The sequence below is a fragment of the Erpetoichthys calabaricus genome, chromosome 1, assembly GCF_900747795.2.
Source record: "Erpetoichthys calabaricus chromosome 1, fErpCal1.3, whole genome shotgun sequence".
In the NCBI taxonomy this organism is placed as follows: Eukaryota; Metazoa; Chordata; class Cladistia; order Polypteriformes; family Polypteridae; genus Erpetoichthys; species Erpetoichthys calabaricus.
In genome coordinates, this window is record NC_041394.2 from 10,621,402 (window position 1) to 10,646,294 (window position 24,893).

The 24,893-nt window shown below is 44.3% G+C and overlaps 1 protein-coding gene across 2 annotated transcripts in view; it reads left to right on the plus strand.

Annotated features, from left to right (window-relative positions):
* Positions 1-2,662: 2,662 nt before the first annotated feature.
* The window catches only part of wdr62 (WD repeat domain 62), a 242,829-nt gene continuing 220,598 nt past the window's right edge, over positions 2,663-24,893 (plus strand). The window contains exon 1 of one of the 2 annotated variants that reach the window (XM_028795560.2): positions 2,663-3,224. In XM_028795560.2, coding sequence (XP_028651393.1) covers positions 3,081-3,224 — 144 coding nt within the window. In that variant the 5' untranslated portion in view covers positions 2,663-3,080. The remainder of the gene's footprint in view (positions 3,225-24,893) is intronic. The other variant, XM_051933967.1, reaches the window with a different exon arrangement.

Consider the following 24,893-nt stretch of genomic DNA (forward strand, 5'->3'; position numbering starts at 1 on the left):
TGCATTGCAGAACTGGAGTTAAAGAACTTGAACGCCGGACACAGACAGACACGGACGCCAAATGTCCCAAAGCACATTTTTACAGTTCACAGATCACCACCAATATTCTCAGTCCCTTCTCTTCTATCTGTTTGCCTTTTCTTCTGCCGCCTCCACTCCTCCCATCGCAAGCTCCGTCCTCTGCCTGTAGGCTCCTCGAATGGAGTGAGGCGGCCTCTTTTATACTTCATATAGCACCACATTGATGGTGGGCAGTACTGTGGCGCAGTGGTAGCGTTGCTGCCTTACAGTAAGGAGTCCAGGGTTCGTATCCCAGGTCCTCCCTGCGTGGAGTTTGCATGTTCTCCCTGTATCAGCATGGATTTCCTCCAGGTGGTCCAGTTTCCACCCAAAGACATGCAGGTAGGTGGAGTGGTGGCTCTGAGGTTAAGGATCTGCACTGGTAATCGGAAGGTTGCCGGTTCAAATCCTGTAAATGCCAATAGTGACTCTGCTCTGTTGGGCCCTTGAGCAAGGCCCTTAATCTGCAATTGCTGAGCGCTATATAAATGCAAAAAATTTTTATTATTAAATCTGCCCTAATGTGTGGTTGTGTGTGTGTGTGTGTTTGCCCTGTGATGGACTGGCACCCTGTCCTGGGTTTGTTTCCCCCTTGCACCCTATGCTAGCAGGTATAGGCTCCAGCAGACCCCCCCTACCGTGACCCTGTTCAGGGCTAAGCAGGTTTTTAAAATGACTGACTGACTGACTAACCCATTCTTGGTGAAGTTCTCTATTATTAGATTCTCCACATCTGTCACCATCAATTTGGACGAGGGCAGAGTCTGCTTTTTCTTACTGAGGTTGAGCTACATGTGGTTCAGTTTGCACCATTCAATAAATCCTGCGTTGTTATCCCGTATTCGTGCTCCTGATACTCTCAACTGTGGCTGTGTCATCTATAAAATGTCTGCCGATGACCTGATTTGGTATTGTATCTGACGTGTACGGAGTAAACAGGGAGGCAGCCAATATAGTTCAGCGTGGAACCCCTGTGCTACTCATTAGCACGTCCGATCCGCAGTCCTTCAGTCACACAAACTGTGGTCTACCAAGTAGGTAGTCCTTAGGACACAGTGGTAGATCGGCCCTCTCTGACCGGACCCTCTGCCCCAGCAATATGGTGTTAAATGCATAAAAGAAGTCAAAAAACAAGATCCTCATCCTGCTGCCCCCTTTCTCCAGATTGGAGACTGTTTTGTTCAGCAGAAAGGTGACGGCATCGTCCACTCCTATGTGATCCTGGTAGGCCAACTGCAGAAGGTCCAGTGCTGTCCTGACTCGGAGTTTTGGAGCCCTGAAGCTTAAACTGTTGTGGGGGCTTTACCTTCACTACCAGAAACAAGGTCTGGGTAACCACAGTTATCTTCTTCAGTGGAGTTGTTCCATAACAGATCACCACAAATTCTTTAAAAGTGTAACAACTACATCTCAAATTTTCATTAAAATTGCCACATGTACTTCACCCACCTGACGTTAAAGGGATGTTTCTGCTCAGCCAGTGATTGGATGGGGGACCATCTAGTTGCTGCTGGCAGAGGTGTTAGTGCGACCAGCAGGGGGCGCTTAACCTGTGCTCTAAATGTGGATCCCTATGCACTTGTGCAGTGACGGGGACACAGTGCTGTTAACATGGTGCCGTCCTCCAAATGAGACGTAAAACTGAGATCTTGACCCTCTGTAATCATAAATGATCCCTAGGCATCTTTTGTGAGGAGCAGAGTGTATCCCGATGTCCTAGCTAACTTGCCCTCCACGGCCTGGTCATTCTGGCCCCCTAATCATCACCGATCTCTAATTGGCTACACATTAGTGGAGGCTGAAGTGGCTCCCCACTCACTTGAGCATTTTGAGTAGTGAGAAAAGGTCTGTATAAATGTGAAGAATTATTCTTTATTAATAATTAGTAGCAGTGAATTACACTATATAAATAGTATAATATTTGAAATAATATTTATAATAATAATATAAATAATATTTGAAACTTAAGCTTCATTAGTGTCTTAGTAGATCCTGGCCCAGGAACTAAAAATAAGCAAATATTAGCCTAAAATAGAGTACTATATAAAATCATTCCAAAAATGGTACCATCGGGGGCGTGGCTACCGGTGGGCAGGGCCCACCACCCAAATGAAAAAGCCATAAAGTTTTCGTTATTGTGTCTTCCATTCTACATTTCTGAATGCCCATCCTAGAAATGGCACTGGTTGCCTTTCATTTTTTTTAAATCACTACACTGTAAATGTAGTTGTGCTTCCACCCCAATAGGCTCCACGGAACGCGACTTAAGGGCCGAAAGGGGAACCCGTGTGTGCTTACCTGACTGACCCGCTTCTAACTGCGAGCTCGTCTCTTCATTATAGCGGATCGCCGTTATGGTTTAAACACAAAAAGTAAAACTGACAAAGCGTACTTGAGTTCAGGAGTAAAGTACAACCTCTTCAAATAGAATAACCAGCATTACATTTGCCAGACGATTCTTAATAATTCTAGTGCCCGATTAGGCTTCATACAACATACGTAACTGCATGCGCGATTATTTACTGTAACAGCGCGCTTTAATAAAGCGTGAATAATATCCGGCTGACTTCACTTGATCTGAGTCTTCTTGCCCAGCCTTCGCCGCGCGCCTTTTTCTCATTGGCTGTTGACCTGTCAATTGGAAATCTCTTGACCAATGATATTAAGGCACTGCCAGTTTGAATTTTCTACTCAGCCCGCCTCTTTGCGCGTGCCCGGACCTGTAACGGAGCGTGCGCGAGGCTTCGGCGTGAATAAAGACTCGGGATTTTAAAACACGGTTGAGCTATGGCTCGCGTGACCGCAGTGGTTGGACGTTAAGTGTTAAAAAAGAAAGAGAAAAAAATAAATAAGTAAAGACAAGGAAGTAGTTGAGTCCGGGTGTGTCACTGTTCGTCCGGAGAGTCCCAAGCTGAACTCTGAGTTGATTTATTTTAAAGTCGTTCGCCGGATACACACGTACAGAGTTTGGTTTGAAGTGAAGTCGAGTCACCGTTGGAAGTTTACTTCGGAATAATACGATGGCCGAATGGGGGCTCGACGGACAGCACAACGGTACCTTCACGAGTCGGATTAAAAAACTGCTTCATTCTCCGCCTGCACTTCGGCTTGCTAGGAGGAGCCGTCAGCACCAGCAGCAACAGGCGAAGAGCCTTCACAACCGGGTAAGAAGCCCGCCGCGGGGAGAGTGCCAGGCAGCGGCTCTCTTTCCGGGGGTGTTTTAGGGGATACGCGCTTGTCAGTGAGCGTGAGGCGGGCGTTCAGGCGACTGGTTTCTGTTTGAACGAGAAGTTTTAGCCGTTGTCGAGTTGACAGGGCACGGCAGGCGAGTGCCAACTTGTCCGTTAGTCGTGGAATCTCACTTGACGAGGCGCTGCACGGAGTGCGGATTGCCGCCCCTTGTTAAACGTGATGATTTAGAAAGTCAGAGTGATTTTAAGTGATTTGGGGGTGTAGGTTGAACTGACCTGAACTGACCCGACCCGGGCAGCCCTCCATGTCCTCCTTTATTTTGTGTCGCGAAGTGGTGACATTAGGAGCTGTAAACTGAGACCCCCAGGGTGGCTCCAGTGTGGTCCCTTTTAAACAAATCGGTGTTCCCAGTGCCGAACAACCAACCCCCCCCGACCGCAGTCCCCCATAGCACCAGAAGGCCTCCTCCAGATGTGCCCGAGCTGTCAGCGCTGCTTCGCTTTAACATCTGGAAATCTGCGCACGTTCACGGGATCACTGAGGGTGTCGTGTTGGCTCAGAGTCGGACTGCTGGAGGCGGGGTCCGTAGTGCTGCGACGGACTATTTTATATAGCGCCTTTCTGTAGTGCCCAGATCCCAGTCTTTTGGAGAGGATAAGGGAACAGACCGGTTTATATGGCACCTTTTCCTAGAATCCACACTGGAGACAATAATGCAACACAGTTTTATGGCACATCTTTCACTGGTGTTAACAATCCAGGCTGTTAAAGATGATAATGCAATTGGTTTCTATAGCACCTTTCTGTAGCTGTTGGTGAGAACTCCGCATTTAGTTTTGTATAGCACCTTTATGGAGTGTAAACGACAGGGGATGCAGGTTTATGTAGTGCCTCACTGTAATGCTGATGAAGCAACACAGATTTAGGTAGCATCTTTTACTCTCTATTGTCCGCACACTAAGCTATTAAATTATAATAGGTTTCTATAGTGCCTTTCAGTCGCATGCAGACCCCAGGCTTTTAGGCGATAGCACAGCATTTAGCTTTATATAGCACCTTTCAGTTGTTGGAGATGACACTGGAACAGCTGGGTTTACAGTGGGGGCAATACGTATTTGATCCCCTGCTGGATTTGTAAGTTTGCTCACTTAACACAGAAACGAAGAGTCTCTAATCTGTATGGTAGTTACATTTTAATTGAGAGAGAGAGACAGAATATCAACCAAAAATCCAGAAAATAAAACACGTTGCATAAAAGTTAGAAATTGATTTGCATGTCATTGAGTGAAATAAGGAAATTGAGGTCAAATCAGCAAAGCTAGTTAACTTTACTTCTAGCAAAGAGAGTCGGACTGAAACGTAAGGGCGAGTTTTGTCGCAGTTTACAGCCGATTACTGTCCTCAACCCCTGACTTTTAGCATCAGCCTGACAAAAGTCGAGATCAGTTGTGAATTTCCCATTGGGACTAATAAAGTATCTATCTATCTATCATATAGTGTATTTCACATATCTATCTATCTATCTATCTATCTATCTATCTATCTATCTATCTATCTATCTATCTATCTATCTATCTATCTATCTATCTTATAGTGTATTTCACATATCTATCTATCTATCTATCTATCTATCTATCTATCTATCTATCTATCTATCTATCTATCTATCTATCTATCTATCTATCTATCATATAGTGTATTTCACATATCTATCCATCCATCCATCCATCCAGCCAGCCCTGAAACAGTTGAAATGAAACTACCCTAACAATTACAGATTTCATTAAGTGAGCAAACTTTCAAATTCAGCAGATGATCAGATTCTTGTTTCCCTCGTTGTATGTTGCACCTTTTTATATTATGAAGGTTCTGGGCAGTTGGAGTGAATAGTCCAGCACAGTCTTGCATAGTGCCTTTCTGTAGTGTGTTGATCCCAGGCTGTTTGCTATAATAAAACAGGCAAGTTTTTATTTTTATATTACAGTGCATCCATAAAGTATTCCCAGCACATCACTTTTTCCACATTTTGTTATGTTACAGCCTTATTCTAAAATGGATTAAATTCATTTTTTTCCTCAGAATTCTACACACAACACCCCATAATGACAACGTGAAAAAAGTTTACTTGAGGTTTTTGCAAATTTATTAAAAATAAAAACAAATTGAGAAATCCCATGTCCATAAGTATTCACAGCCTTTGCTCAATACTTTGTTGATGCACCTTTGGCACCAATTCCAGCCTCAAGTCTTTTTGAATATGATGCCACAAGCTTGGCACACCTATCCTTGGCCAGTTTTGCCCATTCCTCTTTGCAGCACCTCTCAAGCTCCATCAGGTTGGATGGGAAGCGTCGGTGCACAGCCATTTTAAGATCTCTCCAGAGATGTTCAATGGGATTCAAGTCTGGGCTCTGGCTGGGCCACTCAAGGACATTCAAGGAAATTCACCAGTTATAGATTCCTGGGCAACGCCGGGTACTCCTGCTAGTATAATATATAAAATCCAATGTCTCTCTGTCTGTATGTCTGTTCGCTTTTCATGAGAGAACTATTTAATGGATTTAGATTGGGTTTTTTTCTATAATTTTCTTGAACATTCCGGTTGATTTTGCAACTTCTCTCATTTCACTATGTATCAGAGTTCTCTTGCCGTACCGATTTATTTGCTTGAATCTAAGAAACACGCAGCGGTTCCTCACTCACTCGCCAGTTTCGGGGCATGTTCCTTAACTCCGCTTAGCTAGCAAACGAGAGAACAATTGAATTCAACATTGTTTTGAGATTTAAAATAAAGTGTTACCGAGTTTGAGTCCGCATATTCTCTTAAGCGTACGCCACATTGAAAAGATTGTGGATCGTGATTTTGTGTTGAAAGGATCGTGGTACGGTTTTTTGGAAAGATCGCCCACCCCTAATTTGACTAATCAAGTTGTCAAATTTATGTAGGATTCATTAACCCTTTGGCGAGCTTCTTCGAAAGGGGTGGCGAGCTACCAGTAACTCACGAGTGACGTGTTTTGAAGACCCCTGTTCTACACAGTTGGAGCTCATAAGCCAACGTAGATTTACGTAGAGCCTTCAGGAAGAGCGCAGACCCAAAGCTGTTGGTGATAACACCGCTCTTAGGGACGCAGTGCGTTCTCTGTTGGAGACTAGCAAACCCGCGATTCTCGAAAGAATCACAAATCCAAGAATGGCAGTCACTTTCTGTTCCCTCCGATATTTGGAGGGTTGAAATATCATGGAGGGTGGGTGCGTCCTGGGAAAGTTCATTTCAACGCGCTTCTTTTATTGTTTTTATTCATGCAGTCTCTTTTTTGTTTTTCTATGGCTGTGTTGAGGTATATATGCGGTGGTGTGGGTGGTCGCGTTCGGGCGGCTGTACAACCTGGCGTGTACGCTTTACCTCGGGTTTAGTTCACAGGTCGTAGCCATGGTAAAGTTTCCATTTAATTCAATAAACCTATTTGTGCTAAAGCGGTTTCTTTGTGTGGGCGCCTTCGTTCATTGTTTTTATCCATACGGGCTCGTTTACAGGTCGTAGCCATATGGGCTCGTGTTTGTATTACTATTACATTTGGAGCCGTGCCTCCTTTGCCTGGAGCCTCTGTGTATTGTTTTTATCCATGCGGTCTCGTCTTTGTTGTGTGGAGCTGTGACTTCTTTGCGTGTGGTGTTTTTGAAGCGCGTTGTAGGAGCCTCCGTTTATTATTTTTATCTATGCGGTCTCGTCTTTGTTGTTCTGTGGCTGTGTCGTTAGGTAGACGTCGTTTACTGTTAGGAATCATAATTGAACATGCCACACAGACTGCTGGCACAGTGGATTAGAGCAAGTTTAGTTTACAGGTTGTGTTGTTTGGGCGCCACCTACTGACTCTGGGAAGCCGCTGCGTTTGACTCAGGGTCACCGCGGTGCAGTGCGCATGTGCTTCGGTGCGTCCGCCGTGCATATGTCCTCACAGGTGGCGCAGTGGTAGTGCTACTGCTTTGCAGTAAGGAGACTGTGGAAGATTGTGGGTTCGCTTCCCGGTTCCTCCCTGTGCGGATAGTGCTTTGAGTATTGAGAAAAGCGCTATATAAATGTAATGAATTATTATTATAAGTTAAACTGTCGTTTAGTAATATAGATGATGAACATGTCTATTGCATTATATAGTGCCTTTCTGCAATGTGTGGACACTGGGCAGTTGAGCTAATAAGACAGCATAGGTTTGTGTAGTGCCTTTCAGTAATGTGTAGACCATGGGTGCTTTGGAGCTAATTAGCAGCTGTCTGTAGTGCCCAGATGCCAGGCCGTTGGAGATGATAATGGGACAGGCAGGTTTGTATAGCACCTTTCCGTAGTATGAAGACTCTGGGCAGTTGGAGCTGATAATCCAGCCGAGTGTCATATAGTGCCATTTCTGTAGTGTGCGTTTTTACAACAGACAGGGTTTTATATATAATAAACATGGTTCCTTCCTCTCGTGCCCACGCTCCAGGTTCTTAAAGATGATAATGCAGCAGGTTTATATAGCATCTTTCTGTAGTGCCTCATTTGTGAAAGGAATACAATTTTTGTTGTCCACACTCCGGGCTGTCGGATGATGATACTGTTGGCCATTTTTTATAGCACCTTTCTATTGTATTCAGACTTTGCGCAGTCAGAGCTAATGAGACAGCAGTTTGTTTTTATTTCAGTGGTGTACTGTTGGTGAGAACTCGTTTTATTTCTATAGCTCCTTTCTCTAGTGTCCACGCTGCAGGCTGTTAAAGGTAACATGCGAGTAAAGTACACACTGCAGACATTTCGGTCACACCACTTTTTCTACACGGTCCCCCCATTTCAAGGCACCATCCTGTTTGAAGACAGCAATGGCAGGTCTATTCAAGCCGTTTAACGCAGACTCGCTGTGGTTTATGATCACCCATCACTAAAATCCTTGATCATGTTGAAGAAGCACCCAGAAAAACCGACACAGAATGGCGTACGCTCAATACGGAGCAATGCCACCTGGCAGACTGGCACGGAATACTGTAAGGTATTACAGGTTATACACAGGTGGCATTGCAGTGGTAGTGCTGCTGCTTTGCAGGAAGGAGATTGTGGGTTCGCTTCCCGGGTCCTCCCTGTGTGGAGAGCGCTTTTGAGTAGTGAGCAAAGCGCTATACTGCGGTGGGCTGGCGCCCTGCCCGGGGTTTGTTTCCTGCCTTGCGCCCTGTGTTGGCTGGGATTGGCTCCAGCAGACCCCCGTGACCCTGTAGTTAGGACATAGCGGGTTGGATAATGGATGGATGGATGGAATACCACAAGCATTTTTGAAATAAAATACATTGCATTTGTCATTCCAACAGATGGCATATTGCAAACACTAACTATGCTATTACGAACCCTATACCAAATGCCATATAACTGAGACATACACTCTGCATTTGTCATTCCGATGGATGGAGCATCAAAAACAATTGTAGCAATGTGTTTTATTACTATGTATGTTTGTGATGGACCATCTGTTGGAATGACAAATACAATGCATTTTATTACTTTCACAGTCCAAAGACATGCAGGTTAGGTGCACTGGCAATCCTAAATTGTCCCTAGTGTGTGGGTGTGTGTGCCCTGCCCGGGGTTTGTTTCCTGCCTTGCGCCCTGTGTTGGCTGGGATTGGCTCCAGCAGACCCCCGTGACCCTGTAGTTAGGACATAGCGGGTTGGATAATGGATGGATGGATGGAATACCACAAGCATTTTTGAAATAAAATACATTGCATTTGTCATTCCAACAGATGGCATATCACAAACACTAACTATGCTATTACGAACCCTATACCAAATGCCATATAACTGAGACATACACTCTGCATTTGTCATTCCGATGGATGGAGCATCAAAAACAATTGTAGCAATGTGTTTTATTACTATGTATGTTTGTGATGGACCATCTGTTGGAATGACAAATACAATGCATTTTATTACTTTCACAGTCCAAAGACATGCAGGTTAGGTGCACTGGCGATCCTAAATTGTCCCTGGTGTGTGGGTGTGTGTGCCCTGCTCGCAGTTTGTTTCCTGCCTTGCGCCCTGTGTTGGCTGGGATTGGCTCCAGCAGACCCCCGTGACCCTGTAGTTAGGATATAGCGGGTTGGATAATGGATGGATGGATGGATGGAAAAGCGCTGTATAAATGTAAAGAAATGTAAAGAATTTATTCAGTATGCCACATCTAGTGGCGAAATAAGCAACTAAGTCGAGATCGAGCGCCAGGTACAGACTTCGCATTACGCCTATTTTTGGGTACCCGTCTCGTATCATGGCCCTTACTCCCACCTCTGGTACCGTAATGTCTGAGAATTTGGGTTTTTCAGTGCTTTTGAAGTACTGCTATGCTGCGCATCTCTACTAGACATTCGTTTACAGTTTGTATTTACACACTGAAAACAGTAAATGGGGGGGGGGGGGGGAGAGGAGTTTTGTTTTGATTGACGATGAAGTGGAAGTATAATGGAGAGTAACGCATGAGTATAAGGCACGAAAAGTGGTTGAGAAAATTTTAATGAGCACCAGTTGGTGAATGGCCAAACGATTAGAGTCTGCATTGTCAAAATTCTTGTTTTTACCCCTCCAAACTGCAACTCTGAACCATCGTTTTCAGAAACGTATTCCTCAAGAGAGCATTTTTCAAATGGCTTCGTTTTCCAAGGATTAAAACCTCCCGATTCGTGTGGACGAAAGGTGTAAATGGAGACTAAGGCCTATGGTTTTAGGCAGAAATGTCGTAGATGTGGACGTGGCCTTTTGTCACTGGAGAAGTCAAATCAAAGTCAAAGTGAAGTCATGTCAACCACATACAATGGAACCTCGGGTCACAAACGTCTCGGACCACGTACAAATCGGGTTACGACCAAAAAGTTTGGCAAACTTTTGCAGATGTTCACGACCACACACTCGGGTGACGAACAAGCCAGTTTCCCCGTCTGGTTCGTACGCGCCGATGATGAGAGAGAATATATTTACATACAGTTTGTATGGTCCGGAATGGATTTATTGTATTTACTGTAAATACAATCCTATGGGGGAAAGTACTTCGATTTGGTCGTGACCCGAGGTTCCACTGTACTATAATGCCCGCAGGGTGTAGCCAGGACTTCAGATCTGGTACCCTTGTTACGAGGCACTATGCTTTCTCAATTTAACTCGTACTGTATGAGTTACAGGCCTTAGGCGTAGGGGAACCTGAGGCAGGTACACTCCACTGTTGCTACAGGGTGTAGCCACCGCAGTAAGGTGCCAAAAGCATAAAAAGAGCAGGCAGCAGTTAGGGGAGTCCGAGAAGAATTTCTTTTTATTCTGATTTGCCCGGAGGTATAGAACTGCTTTAATGTCAACGTGACGATCGGTTAAACAATGGCAGGTACCAATTTCCTTTTCTTAACAGTAATGTATGCACATTGTCATTGGTTAAACAATATTATTGTTGCTAACTGTCAAGAAGTACATACACCAGTGTATGCTGATTAGTGACCATTGTCTCCAGGACACATTAATTTTTCAAACCAAGTAAATACATTTTCTAAGGAAGCAGGCAGTTCTGTTTTACATACAATCCTATGGGGGGAAATTACTTCGGGTCACGACCAAATCGGGTTTGCGACCAGAGTTTTGGAACGAATTACAGTCGTGTCCTGAGGTTCCACTGTACAAGTATACAGATAGACGAAATTGCGAAGCTCAGGGTCCACAGTGCAACAACATGACGTGCAAATAATAAATTTAAAAACAGAATTAAAATTTAAAATTAAAACACAAACAAGACAAGACATTGTGCAAAGACAAGACAAAGAAGTAGCAGCAATATTGACATGTAGTTAGCAATATGAACATTGCAATGTGTGGTATTTGCAATCTAAATACATATAGTCAATACATATGTAATAAAATTAATAGATAATACAGAAATGATCAGTGTTTGATAATAGTTGTTTAAGACGTGTAAACAATGACAGGTCAGAATGACGTCACAGTCACAGGTGCATATGGTGGTAGCCCATGACTTGTTAAGGTTCTGTAAGTGAAGGCCACAGCTGAAAATTACTGGAAAATTTAACAAGTGTGTTGGCAAGGATTGTGTACAGTGGCTTCGTTCCACTTGTCTGTGCTAACGTGAAGATCCAAAATTTTAAAGGTGTAAAATCTATCTATTATATAGTGCCTTTCACATCTATCTATCTATCTATTATATAGTGCCTTTCACATCTATCTATCTATTATATAGTGCCTTTCATATCTATCTATCTATCTATCTATCTATCTATCTATCTATCTATCTATCTATCTATCTATCTATCTATCTATCTATCTATCTATCATGCCCCCTTTTATTGGCTAACTAAAAAGATTACAATATGCAAGCTTTCGAGGCAACTCAGGCCCCTTCTTCAGGCGAGATGTATTCATTTTATTAAACCTGATCTGTCACTTGAAAGAAAATACCACGTTGTAATGTCGTGCAAGTTTCTCCTGTCCTTGTGGAGCACTTGCTGTATTAAATTCACCAGGTCCGCTTCCTGCACATGTGTTCTGCTGGATGGGATGAACCACAAAGTGCATCAGGCCCCCTAAACAGATGAATCGAGTTGGGACACTTGTGTGCTCCTACGTGTCTGCCAGGAATGCAGTTCTGTGTTTAAATTGTTATGAACAACTGCGTCTGGAGTGTGAGATTTGAGCGGATTAGCGCTGGTCTCCATTGAAAGGAGCTGCAGGAAAGTTTGGATTAAGAGGATTTGACCGGAGAGCTCACCACGCTACCCTTTGAGTTTCTGTAAAGCTGTTGATTTTGGGGACCAGTAAAGTGTCTGTCTGTCTGCACCTTTCTTATCTTTGTGTCTATCTATCGTATAGCTCCTTTAATATCTAGTATATAGTGTCCCTCTGTGTTCTAGTGTACTGCAGGGGTGTCGAACTCCAGGCCTGGAGGGCCGCAGTGGCTGCAGGTTTTCATTCTTTTTTTCTCCTAATCGGTGATCAGTTTTCGTTGCTAATTAACTCCTTTTCCCTTCACTTTCATTGCCCTGTTTTGATAGATTCAGTCCTCTGAATTGATTCGTTTCTTCATTAAAAGACATGAGACGTGAAACGAGCCAACAGATGACCACCTAAATTGTGGCTTCAAACTGCAACCAATTTTACTCCAATCACTTTAACGAGAAGCCGATTTCTTTCTGTTACTTAAACCCGTTATTTAATTCCATGGCTTGTTGATGACCTCATTCTGCCACAGCAGATGTTTCCAAAATGTTGATTTTCTGTTTTGTTTTGTTTTTTTTTTCTTCTTCTTCTAAGATCAGCCTTACAGAGATCTTCACCTTTCTTTAATTTCAGATATTGTGTGATGGGCACAGGTCAGCTGGTCGTGTGGCGGCTCGTTTTGTGTCTCATTATTGTTTGGCTGCTAATTAAGGAAAAAAAACAAATAAGGGGCCTGAGTCATGTTAATTAAAATGAAGGCAAAATTCTGGGCAACCTTCACGAATGAGGGTGCTGATTCAGTTGAACTCATCGTCAAGCATCAGTTCACGGATTTCAGGGCCAGCAAAAACACCTTCCTTCATTTTGGCTTCACTTTTCTCGAGACCAAACTTATTTCTTAAATGCTGAAACACATCGCCTTTACTGTCCAGTCACCGTAGTTGTCCAAGACCTGGAACATCCATCCATCCATTTTCCAACCTGCTGAATCCGAACACAGGGTCACGGGGGGTCTGCTGGAGCCAATCCCAGCCAACACAGGGCACAAAGAAGGGACCAATCCCGGGCAGGGATGCGTCTGAGAAACTGATGTGAGATTGGAGGAGGCAATAAGATGTAAAATAAAATAAAATTTAAGTGTTGCATTTTTGAATAGGCATATAAGTTGGGGTCTGATTTTATGATCGATTATTTCGGGTTTCAAGACCCGACTTATACGCGAGTATATATGGTAAATATTCAAATACAGCACACTGATCAGCAGTCTGTGGCGTTGTGTAGGTTTTAAATAAATAATCGCATCCCAAGAGCATGCAGGCTCAGAATTGGTTGGGTGTTGGTGTGCTTTGGGGCTGATTGTGGTGCTTAGCTGAGTGCGCACTCGTGAGCAAAAAATAAAAATTAAGTGTCGCATTTTTTGAACAGGCGTATAAGTCGGTCTGATTTTATGATCAATTTTTTTATTTTTTTTTGGGTTTTCAAAACCCGACTTATATGTGAAAACATACGGTAATTTTTTTTTTTTTACCTTTTATTATGTTTTAATACCATTTACTTTTTCACATTCTGTTGTTCATTGGTATTTAAAATAGACATTTATAATGAAACTAGTCATTTAGCCCGTTACAATAACGGGCGCTAGAACAGTAGTGCATAAACATTAGTAGGAACAGTCTATATTAAATGGCAAGGGACTTTGACCTCATTCTTTTTGTTGGTCGTATTTTTGTTTCTTTCAGCCTTTCTTTTGTTGATGTTTACTTGCTGAGCTGACCGTTCTTCGTGGGCTGCCGCTGTGTATTGTGTGTCTTTAATTTTCCGTGACAGTAATACTGTCTTGTACGGCTCTGTTCAATAAAGGCGCGCACAAAAAGGTGAGCTTCAAAAGGGCGACCACAATTGAGAGCGGCGAATAAAGGCGTTCGTAGATAATTTAGTTCAAATGGCTCTGGAATATGTGAAGAGCAACAAAGGTGCAGATCTTTATTTATGCGCCCCTTTATTCGCTGCACCCAATTGAGGTCGCCCTTTTGAGGCTCGCCTTTTTGTGCGCACCCTTATTGAAGGATACCGTCTTGTACGTTCGCTGGCTTGTACGTCCGTCCGTAATATACCTTTAATTTTCTCTGGCGGTAATACAGGCGTGCGCGTCAGTAATATGCCTTTAATCTCCACTGACAGTAATACTGGCTTGTATGTGGCTGTAATATGCGTCACTGTATTGTGTGCCTTTAATTTCCTCTCGCAGTAATACTGGTTTGTATTTCCATAAAACGCCTCTGACTTTCTCTGACAGTAATATCGCACATCGCACCGTGCCCCGCGCATGCGCACTTCACCAGAAGAGATACACACACACACGGACACCTGGACGCACACAGGGATTTTATATATATATATATATATATAGATATAGATACTCAAGTAACTGGTTTTCTATCAATAATAACAAAGGACCAGACCGTCTTCCTCCTGCGCCCTGCATCCTTTTCTACAATATCTTCTTCTTTCAGCTGCTCCCATTAGGTGTGGCCACAGCGGATCATCTTCTTCCATATCTTCCTGTCCTCGTCATCTTGTTCTGTTACCCCCATCACCTGCATGTCCTCTCTCATCACATCCATAAACCTTCTCTTAGGCCTTCCTCTTTTCCTCTTCCCTGGCAGCTCTATCCTTAGCATCCTTCTCCTAATATACCCCTCATCTCTCCTCCACACATGTCCAAACCAACGCAATCTCGCCTCTCTGACTTTGTCTCCAAACCGTCCCACTTGAGCTGACCCTCTAATGTCCTCATTTCTAATTCTGTCCATCCTCGTCACACCCAATGCAAATCTTAGAGCTGGAGGTGGCAGAGTTAAAGATACTATCTCCTGCTTTCTGGTCAGTGCCACCGTCTCCAACCCATTTTAACTACAATCACTCTTTCTAACAGAGGAGTTCACCGATGACCTTCGAGTGGCTCAGACGCCAGAGAGTTGATGTCCAGTGCCCGCCACTGGGAGTTGGCAAGTGAAGCGAGCAGGAGGCAGAGCCCCCTAGTCTTTTTAAATTTAAAATATTTGGAAGGAAATGTTTGTGTTATCCAGTTTGGCTTGGCAGGAGCTGAAGCCTGTCCTGGCAGCATTGTGCACAGTGCAGGAACAATGGAGGTCTCTGTATGAATAAAAGAACTGATCTGATTCTGGAAAAGCATAACCTGTTCTGACCTGTCAGACGTAAAACTCTAATCAACCCTTCAACTAAATTGCATGTTTCAGTGACTGAAAGAATTGTTTTCTAAAGAAGTAACTGTGGAGTGAGAGCCTGCCACCGCCACCACCACCACCACCGCGGCCTTCTGGTAAATGCAGTATGACGCCTCAGGTCATACTTAGTTAGAACTTTATTTCTCAGTGAGGGAAATTTGACTTTTTGCAGAAGCTCCTTTATGTACTTACACACACGCACACACACGCAGCAGAATGACTAAAAACAAAAAATACTTTTGCAGTCCCAGTCTCAGTAATGCTCTATCCAGGCGTGTTGCTGCTGTTATAAAGAGAGCCGCGTCACATTTCTCGACACACTTCTGCTGAATGTCTCCTTGGCTGAAAGTGCTTAGTGGTGTTGTGCCACAGAGAGGGTGGCCTGCATTGTCCATAATGCAACTGAGTTTTGTTTTTTAGTTGAATTCTCTCCTCTTCTACGACCACCAGGAGTTCCAGAGCGCTTTTAATTACCCTGTTGATTTGGTGGGCTTCTCTTGAAGTGACGTTACCAGCTCTGTTTTGTATAACACATTAGAAAAATAAAACCGGTGATAGGAGATGAGCTCAGTCAAGCCGTGTAGCCTCAAGGCATCATTGTTGGCAGAGTGTTGAGTGTGTCATGTTTGTGCCAAATACTAACTATGGAGATGACTTCTTTCAGGTATGTACAGTGCATCCAGAAAGTATTCCCAGCGCATCACTTTTTCCACATTTTGTTATGTTACAGCCTTATTCCAAAATGGATTAAATTCATTTTTTTCCTCAATTCTACACACAACACCCCATAATGACAACGTGAAAAAAGTTTACTTGAGGTTTTTGCAAATTTATTAAAAATAAAAAAACTGAGAAATCCCATGTACATAATTATTCACAGCCTTTGCTCAATACTTTGTCGATGCACCTTTGGCAGCAATTCCAGCCTCAAGTCTTTTTGAATTTGATGCCACAAGCTTGGCACACCTATCCTTGGCCAGTTTCGCCCATTCCTCTTTGCAGCACCTCTCAAGCTCCATCAGGTTGGATGGGAAGCGTCGGTGCACAGCCATTTTAAGATCTCTCCAGAGATGTTCAATCGGATTCAAGTCTGGGCTCTGGCTGGGCCACTCAAGGACATTCACAGAGTTGTCCTGAAGCCACTCCTTTGATATCTTGGCTGTGTGCTTAGGGTCGTTGTCCTGCTGAAAGATGAACCGTCGCCCCAGTCTGAGGTCAAGAGCGCTCTGGAGCAGGTTTTCATCCAGGATGTCTCTGTACATTGCTGTAGTCATCTTTCCTTTATCCTGACTAGTCTCCCAGTCCCTGCCGCTGAAAAACATCCCCACAGCATGATGCTGCCACCACCATGCTTCACTGTAGGGATGGTATTGGCCTGGTGATGAGCGGTGCCTGGTTTCCTCCAAACGTGACGCCTGGCATTCACACCAAAGAGTTCAATCTTTGTCTCATCAGACAAGAGAATTTTCTTTCTCATGGTCTGAGAGTCCTTCAGGTGCCTTTTGGCAAACTCCAGGCGGGCTGCCATGTGCCTTTTACTAAGGAGTGGCTTCCGTCTGGCCACTCGACCATACAGGCCTGATTGGTGGATTGCTGCAGAGATGGTTGTCCTTCTGGAAGGTTCTCCTCTCTCCACAAAGGACCTCTGGAGCTCTGACAGAGTGACCATCGGGTTCTTTGTCACCTCCCTGACTAAGGCCCTTCTCCCCCGATCACTCAGTTTAGATGGCCGGCCAGCTCTAGGAAGAGTCCTGGTGGTTTCGAACTTCTTCCACTTACGGATGATGGAGGCCACTGTGCTCATTGGGACCTTCAAAGCAGCAGAGATTTTTCTGTAACCTTCCCCAGATTTGTGCCTCGAGACAATCCTGTCTCGGAGGTCTACAGACAATTCCTTTGACTTCATGCTTGGTTTGTGCTCTGACATGAACTGTCAACTGTGGGACCTTCTATAGACAGGTGTGTGCCTTTCCAAATCATGTCCAGTCAACTGAATTTACCACAGGTGGACTCCAATGAAGCTGCAGAAACATCTCAAGGATGATCAGGGGAAACAGGATGCACCTGAGCTCAGTTTGGAGCTTCACGGTAAATGTTGTGAATACTTATGTACATGTGCTTTCCCAGTGTTTTTATTTTTAATAAATTTGCAAAAACCTCAAGTAAACTTTTTTCACGTTGTTATTATGGGGTGTTGTGTGTAGAATTCTGAGGAAAAAAATGAATTTAATCCATTTTGGAATAAGGCTGTAACATCACAAAATGTGGAGAATGTGATGCGCTGTGAATACTTTCCGGATGCACTGTACTGTACGTAGAAGTGAACAAGCACATTTCACTACAGGTAGTCCCCGAGTTATGGACATCAACAACAACAACAACAACATTTATTTATATAGCACATTTTCATACAAAAAGTAGCTCAAAGTGCTTTACATAATGAAGAAAAGAAGAATAAAAGACAAATAAGAAATTAAAATAAGACAACCTTAGTTAACATAAAAAGGAGTAAGGTCCGATGGCCAGGGTGGACAGAAAAAACAAAGAAACTCCAGAAGGCTGGAGAAAAAAATAAAATCTGTAGGGGTTCCAGGCCACGAGACCGCCCAGTCCCCTTTGGGCATTCTACCTAACGTAAATGAAATAGTCCTCTTTGTAGTTATTGTGGGGCCGCAGCTGCTCCTTTATACGTCTGGGGGACACGACGCAGGCTCCTCTGTAACTGCCGCTCCGTCATCTCCGTCCTGGGGATGCTGCAAGCGCTGGCAGGAGGGGGGGGGGGGGGGGGGGGGGCGGTTTCAAAGTCAAAATGAACTTTATTGTCATCTCAACCATATACAAGTATACAGATAGATGAAATTGCGAAGCTCAGGGTCCACAGTGTAACAACATGACATGCAAGGAATAAATTAAAAATAGAATTAAAATCCATCCATCCATTTTCCAACCCGCTGAATCCGAACACAGGGTCACGGGGGGGTCTGCTGGAGCCAATCCCAGCCAACACAGGGCACAAGGCAGGGAACCAATCCTGGGCACGGTGCCAACCCACAAACAAGCACACACTAGGGCCAATTCAGAATCGCCAATCCACCTCACCTGCATGTCTTAGGACTGTGGGAGGAAACCGGAGCGCCTGGAGGACCCACACAGACACGGGGAGAACATGCAAACTCCACGCAGGGAGGACCCAGGAAGCGAACCCAGGTCTCCTAACTGCGAGGCAGCAGCGCTACCACTGCGCCACCCTAGAATTAAAATTAAAATTTAAAATTAAAACGCAAACAAGACAAGACATTGTGCAAAGACAAGACAAAGAAGTAGCAGCAATATTGACGTGTAAGATATGTAATATAATAAATAAATATAGATAATACAGAAATGATCAGTGTATGATAAGTTGTTGAAGACGTGTAAACAATGACAGGTCAGAATGTTTCACAGCAGAAGGATATCAAGAATGTCAAAATCCTTAAAGGTCAGTATGAGATTTTCAGTTGTTGTTCTCTACCTGCACATTTGTCTTCACAGGTCAGTGGCTCACATGTATTAAAGTTCTGTTTTTCGAGGTGGTTGAGGCCGTGTGGAAGATCTCAGGGGGCAGCCTGGTGTTGATGAGTCTAACAGCTTGGGGGTAAAAACTCTCCAGCAGCCTGGCAGATCTGGCTTTGATGCTGCAGTATCTTCTCTTGGATGGCAGAAGTGTGAAAAGTCCATGTGAGGGGTGTAAGGGGTCCTGCTCAATGCTGCACAATGTTTTTGCTGCTCGTGCAGTGTAGTGTCCCTCGGGCGGCTACGGTTGATTCATTCTCAGTGGGCGGCTGGGTGCGCAACAAGTGCTCGCATGCATGACGGAGGCTGGATTGGGCAGAGGGGGGCGTTTCACTGCCGCCCACCCCACAGCCTTGCCCTTGAACGGGTGCCCTGTTCATGCTTGGTGGGCGGCCGGTGATGCTGCATGCGGTGACCCGGTTGTGGCTGAACGGAGGTCATTGAGGATGAATGGGGCGGTTAGCATTGTAGTGTGCTTTGGGTGGCTGCCTGTTGAATGGGGGCGGTGGTGGGGTGATTCATTACCTGCCTTTGTCCGCACCCCGTTCGCTCTCAGTGGGCTGACGCTGCAGGCAGCATACTGTATGCAAGTGGAGGTGACTGTGTGGTGGGCGGGGGTGGTGAACCGCCCTTCGCTTCCCCCATTCATTCTCAATAGCAAGCCTGCTTGTACTGTTACATACATAACGGGAAATTGTCTGTCGTCAGTACACAAGACGTGCTGGCAAGGGGTGCCATCCTGCTGTGATAGCGTGTACAGTGCTGTGCAGAAGAGCCTTCAACAATGTCTCTGAAACACAAATCTGATGATACAGTAAAGAAGAGAAAAAGCATCTCCATGGAAAATAAAGTAGAAGTAATAAAAAGGTCAGAGAGAGGTGAAGCTCCGTCATTCATTGGCAGAGCACTTGGTTACAGTCAGTCAACAATAGCGTTTTATTAAAATAATGTACCTGTTCCGACTTACATACAAATTCAACTTAAGAACAAACTTAGTCCCTATGTCGTACGTAACCCGGGGACTGCCTGTACATGTTCGACTTGTATAACTGTGTATGCGACAAGTTAAGAGTCTTGAACTTTTATGTAGTCTCAAAGTTATGGCTGTGTTCCTCTACTTGTACTCTGTATGGGGCAGCAGGGTGGTGCAGTGTGTAGTCCTGCTTCCTCATGGATTTAACACCACTCTGGGTTCAGTTTCCATGACCCATTGTGTACTGTATGTAGCTTGTTCTCTATGGCTACGCCACTATTCCTTCCATATTCCCCCTCCCCACAAAGACCTGCTGGTTATGTTCCTTTGTGGTTCCAGATGGACACTTTACGAGTACAGTGGAACCTCGGTTTGGGAGTAACTTGGTTTACGAGTGTTTTGCCAGACGAGCTAAAATTTTTAATAAATTTTGACTTGATAAACGAGCGAGGTCTTGCAATATGAGTGGTACGTATACGCTTTGTCTGCTGTGCGTCATGTGATCACAACTGAGCTGATGGTGGGTTCTCTCTCTTTCCGCTGTGGGATTGTGGGCCAATCGTCTCCTATTCTCCGTCTGAGTCGCGTGCCTCACTCATATAGTCAACATCCATATCGAGCGTATTCTGTTTACTACAGCATTGTGATCGTGTGAGTGCGTGTGTGCTGTGACATGCAAGTCCCTGTCATGCGCCGCAAAACACGAGGCCTGAATCTCAGTACTTTTAGCAACACCAGCTCTATTCAGCTTGAAACAAGCAACAGCGCGGGTTTATTTATTGTAGCGAGATCTGCCGCTCTCCTATACAAAGACACAGCAGTCAGGCAGGGCCCTGCGCATTGTATAATGTTCTTGTTTCCTTGTATCAACCCATCGACGGGCAGGCGCTATAGCATGTCCGCAATCTTTTTGATTCGCTTTTATGGCGAACTGCTACAGCAATTGCTTTGGGACGCTCTTCCACGTTGGGTGGAATCACACAAGAGTTTAGAAACTCACTCACACCAGCCATGATTCTTTTCAAAGGTAAAGTACTGGTTAATTTGTTTGATGTATTTTTTACTTTATATTCTGTATTGATCATTTTTATATGAATAGTTTTTGGGTTGTGGAATGAATCAAGAGTTTCCATTATTTCTTATGGGAAAATTCACTTTGATATACGAGTGCGGTGGCGCAGTGGGTAGCGCTGCTGCCTCAACAGTTGGGAGACCTGGGGACCTGGGTTCGCTTCCCGGGTCCTCCCTGCGTGGAGTTTGCATGTTCTCCTCCCCGTGTCTGGCGTGGGTTTCTTCCGGGGCGCTTCCGGTTTTCCTCCCACAGTCTCAAAGACATGCAGGTTAGGTAGATTGGCGATTCTAAGTTGGCCCTAGTGTGTGGCTTGGTGTGTTTGTGTGTGTCCTGTGGTGGGTTGGCGCCCTGCCCGGGATTGGTTTCCCTGCCCTGTGTTGGCTGGGAATTGGCTCCAGCAGACCACTGTGACCCTGTGTTCGGATTCAGCGGGTTGGAAAATGGATTGATGGATGGATGGATATACGAGTGCTTTGGACTGCGAGCCACGTTTCCGGAACGAATTATGCTCACAAACCGAGGGTTCCACTGTATTTGGGTCCAAGTAATTGATTTCTCGTGTCCTGCTTTATACCCAATGCTGGCGCTCTGAACCACCCTGAATTGGGTTAACCAGATTAGTGTTGTGCGGTATACTGGTAATGAGAGAGTTCAGAAAAGCCCAATATTTAAAATGGTATATGTCGTTATTATCGGTGCAGATGGTACGCATCCATTTTCAACCTCACCTACGCCCAACCCCTTGCCGCTTTTAATGTGCTCTTGACTACATTGTGAAAAATGTGCTTTAAACACACTAGAAAGCCCCTGTAACCCCAACCCCCCAAACAACATACACTTCTATCTTCAATGCACTTGAAGACTTCAAGGGGGTCTTTGCTTCAAATCGATTAAGACTTTGCGGGGGATCCTTCCTTTAACATTAGAACAATCTTGAGGAGAGCAGGCCATTCAGACTAACAAAGCTCACTGTTCCTGTCCACTGAATTCTTCTAAAATTAATTAACATCAAGTCGAGTTTTGAAAGTCCCTAAAATCTTACTGTCTATCACACTGCTTGGTCGCTTATTCCAAGTGTCTGTGGTTCTCTGTATGAAGAAAAACTTTGTTTGTGTGACATTTCCCCTTCACAAGTATCCAACTGTGTCCCCGTGTTCTTGATGAACTCATGTTAAAGTCACCGTCTCGATCCACTGGACTAATTCCCATCATAGTTTTAAACACTTCAGTCAGGTCTCCTCTTCATCTTCTTTCTCTTAAACTGTGAAGGCTCAGCTCTTTTAATCTTTCCCTCATAACTCATCCCCTGTAGCCCTGAATCAGCCTAGCTGCTCTCTTCTCTGGCCCTTCTCTTGTGCTGCTATGTCCTTTTTGTAGCCTGGAGACCCAAACTGCACCCAGTACTCCAGATGAGGCCTCACCAGTGTGTTTATAAAGCTTCAGCAGAACCTCCTGGGACTTGTACTCCACATATCAAGGCGCTAATATAAACCTGACATTCTGTTAGCCTTCTTAATGGCTTCTCAACACTGTCTGGCAGTCAATAGCTTAACTCTTTTAGGGCTAATTTTTTTTTTTTTTTGTTTCTTTTCTCCCAGGGGCTGAATATTTTTCCAGAAACTAACTTTTTTAAAAAAAAGAACACAAAGCAATTGAAATCAACAAAAAATATTTCCTTTTGACAAATGTTACTGTCTTGCATGTTGTATGAGCCTGCATACTCTATGATTTCACATACATATCACATACATTTTACACAGCAAAGTCCTGCAAAGTCTGATCTCGCTCAAAGCTGCCAATTTCAGTCATTGCCACATTGCACTCCTTACAATACGTGTTGCTTTGGTTGCCTACTTGTTAATTGTCTGTTGCTGCACTTTCTCACATATATTGTTAGTGTGTACTGTAGAGAGGACAAGTCACCCGTTTGCCATCGTGCCATGCCACTGCCACCAAGTTTTCTGCCCGCATGAAAACCGTATTATCACCTCTTTTCATCTTCAGCCTGTCCTGGCTTCAGCTGTGAAGGCCTGTGTCTCCTGTTCACCCTCCCTGTGCCACAAGCGCCAATTCCCCTACTCTGTAGCTCCATGAACAATTCTGGTCATGTATAAAAATTGTCCAAATGTACACAACATGACCCAAATGTTCATAGCCCTGAAGCAGCTCCAGCACAGCCTGACTTGTCACGGGACAGTTCTCTCTTTGAAAGGAATACTTTCCTGTATATGTGATTACTTTCAGGCAGAAACCAGTGTTTCCTTCTGCCAAAATCCTTTATGCCATACTTTGTGGGCTTGTCTGGCATATATTCACAGAAAAAAAGGCGTCCCTTTTATTTTATCATAGATTCATGCACAGACAAATCACAGCCAGGCTGATAAAATTGTTTCTATGTTGGTTCCACAATGTCAAGCAGGGGCTGAACTTTATGCATGACGTAATAGCCTGCTCACCCCATGGGATTTTGCTTCTGTTTATTACAGAAGTGAATAAAACTTTGCAGCAGCCCGTACCTATCATCACGCTGCATAACCTGTCCAAAGGCCACCAGGGGCAAAGCACGTTTGGACCAATGCTCCCTGAAGTTATATCACCAGTTCTGTCGCATCTCTATTTGTAATGCTACAGCGCGCTTCATCTTGTCTTTTGTTTGTGGGTTTCCACTTTGAAAAATGAGAATGCAGTGCAAGCGCAGCCTGCGATTCAAAAAATTGCTCTGCATATCTGTTTGTCTCGTCTGACAGTAGCTGAAAATCAGGAGCATCAGGAGAGAGCAGCCTGAAGTAGACCAGCAGCTGGTGATCTGTCGTGTCCAACAGCAAGCCATGCTGTCTTGTGAAGTCCGGTAGCCAGTTTGGCTCCCACGGATCAATGTCTGTGTATTCCCTCCATGCGAACCTTGCATAGATGCATCGGCTGCGCGAATGCGCTCAGCTGGCAGAGGATCAGCTGATGCCTGCTTATCACTCTCTTGTTTGATCTCCTGATCGCTGTCAATAAAATCCGATTCTGAAAAATCAGAGTCTGACTCCGCGATAATGCGCAAAACATTGTCTGCCGAGTGTTTTCTTTTCTGCACTCGCTTCGCTCCCTTGTGATGTGTCGATACCATCTTGGCAATTGTTTACATTTCGCACTCCCGCACATTGCAAGGATTAGTTGCCGAGTCAACGAGTCTAGCATTCCTCTAAGCACAGAGGGAATGCCTGTGACGTGACAGTGAGTTTTGTCACGATTAACAGCTGATTGTCGCCCTCTACCCCTCCTGTCGACAAAAGTCGACATCCGCCCTAAAAGAGTTAAAGTCCACTATGACTCCTAAATCCTTCTCATAGGGTGGACTCTCGATTTTCAGACCTCCCATTGTGTATTCAAAACTCACATTTTTACTTCTTATGTGTGAAACTTTGATTTACTGACGTTACGTTCATCTGCCCTCCTGTGACTTGTCCTCCACACATTAGGGCGCTATATAACCTCACATTCTGTGCTTCAACTCACACTGGATTTTTGATGAGGGAAGCGGCACAGAGTGAGGCGTGATGGTGTGGGGCAGGGATCTCAAACTCCAGTTCCTAATGGGCCGCAGTGGCTGAAGGTTTTCTTAATTACTGACCAGTTTTTGGTGCAAATTAACTTCTTTTGAATTCATTTTGTTTTTTTTAAGATTCATTCCATGGAATTTCTTCATCGTTTCTCTGAATTACTTCATTTGTTTCCTTAAACATAAATGAAATGTGAAGTGATGGAGCCAACAGAAAAACCAACTAAGTCAGGGCCTCAAACTCCAACCAGTTGCTTAATGAGGTTGCTGATCTTGTCGTTAATTAAACCCGTTCTTTAATTCCATGGCTTGCTGCTGTTCTCATTTTGCAATGGCAGACATTTTCAAAATTCTAAGAGCTCTGTTAAAAATGTTTTTTGGGGACCTGAGCAAATCAGCATTCCTGAGACCTCCACCTTTCTTTATTTTCAGATATTGTATGGTGGACACCAGTTGTTTTGTATCTCATTATTGTTTGGCCTGCTAATAAAGGCAAAAAGAAACAATTAAGGGGTCTGAATC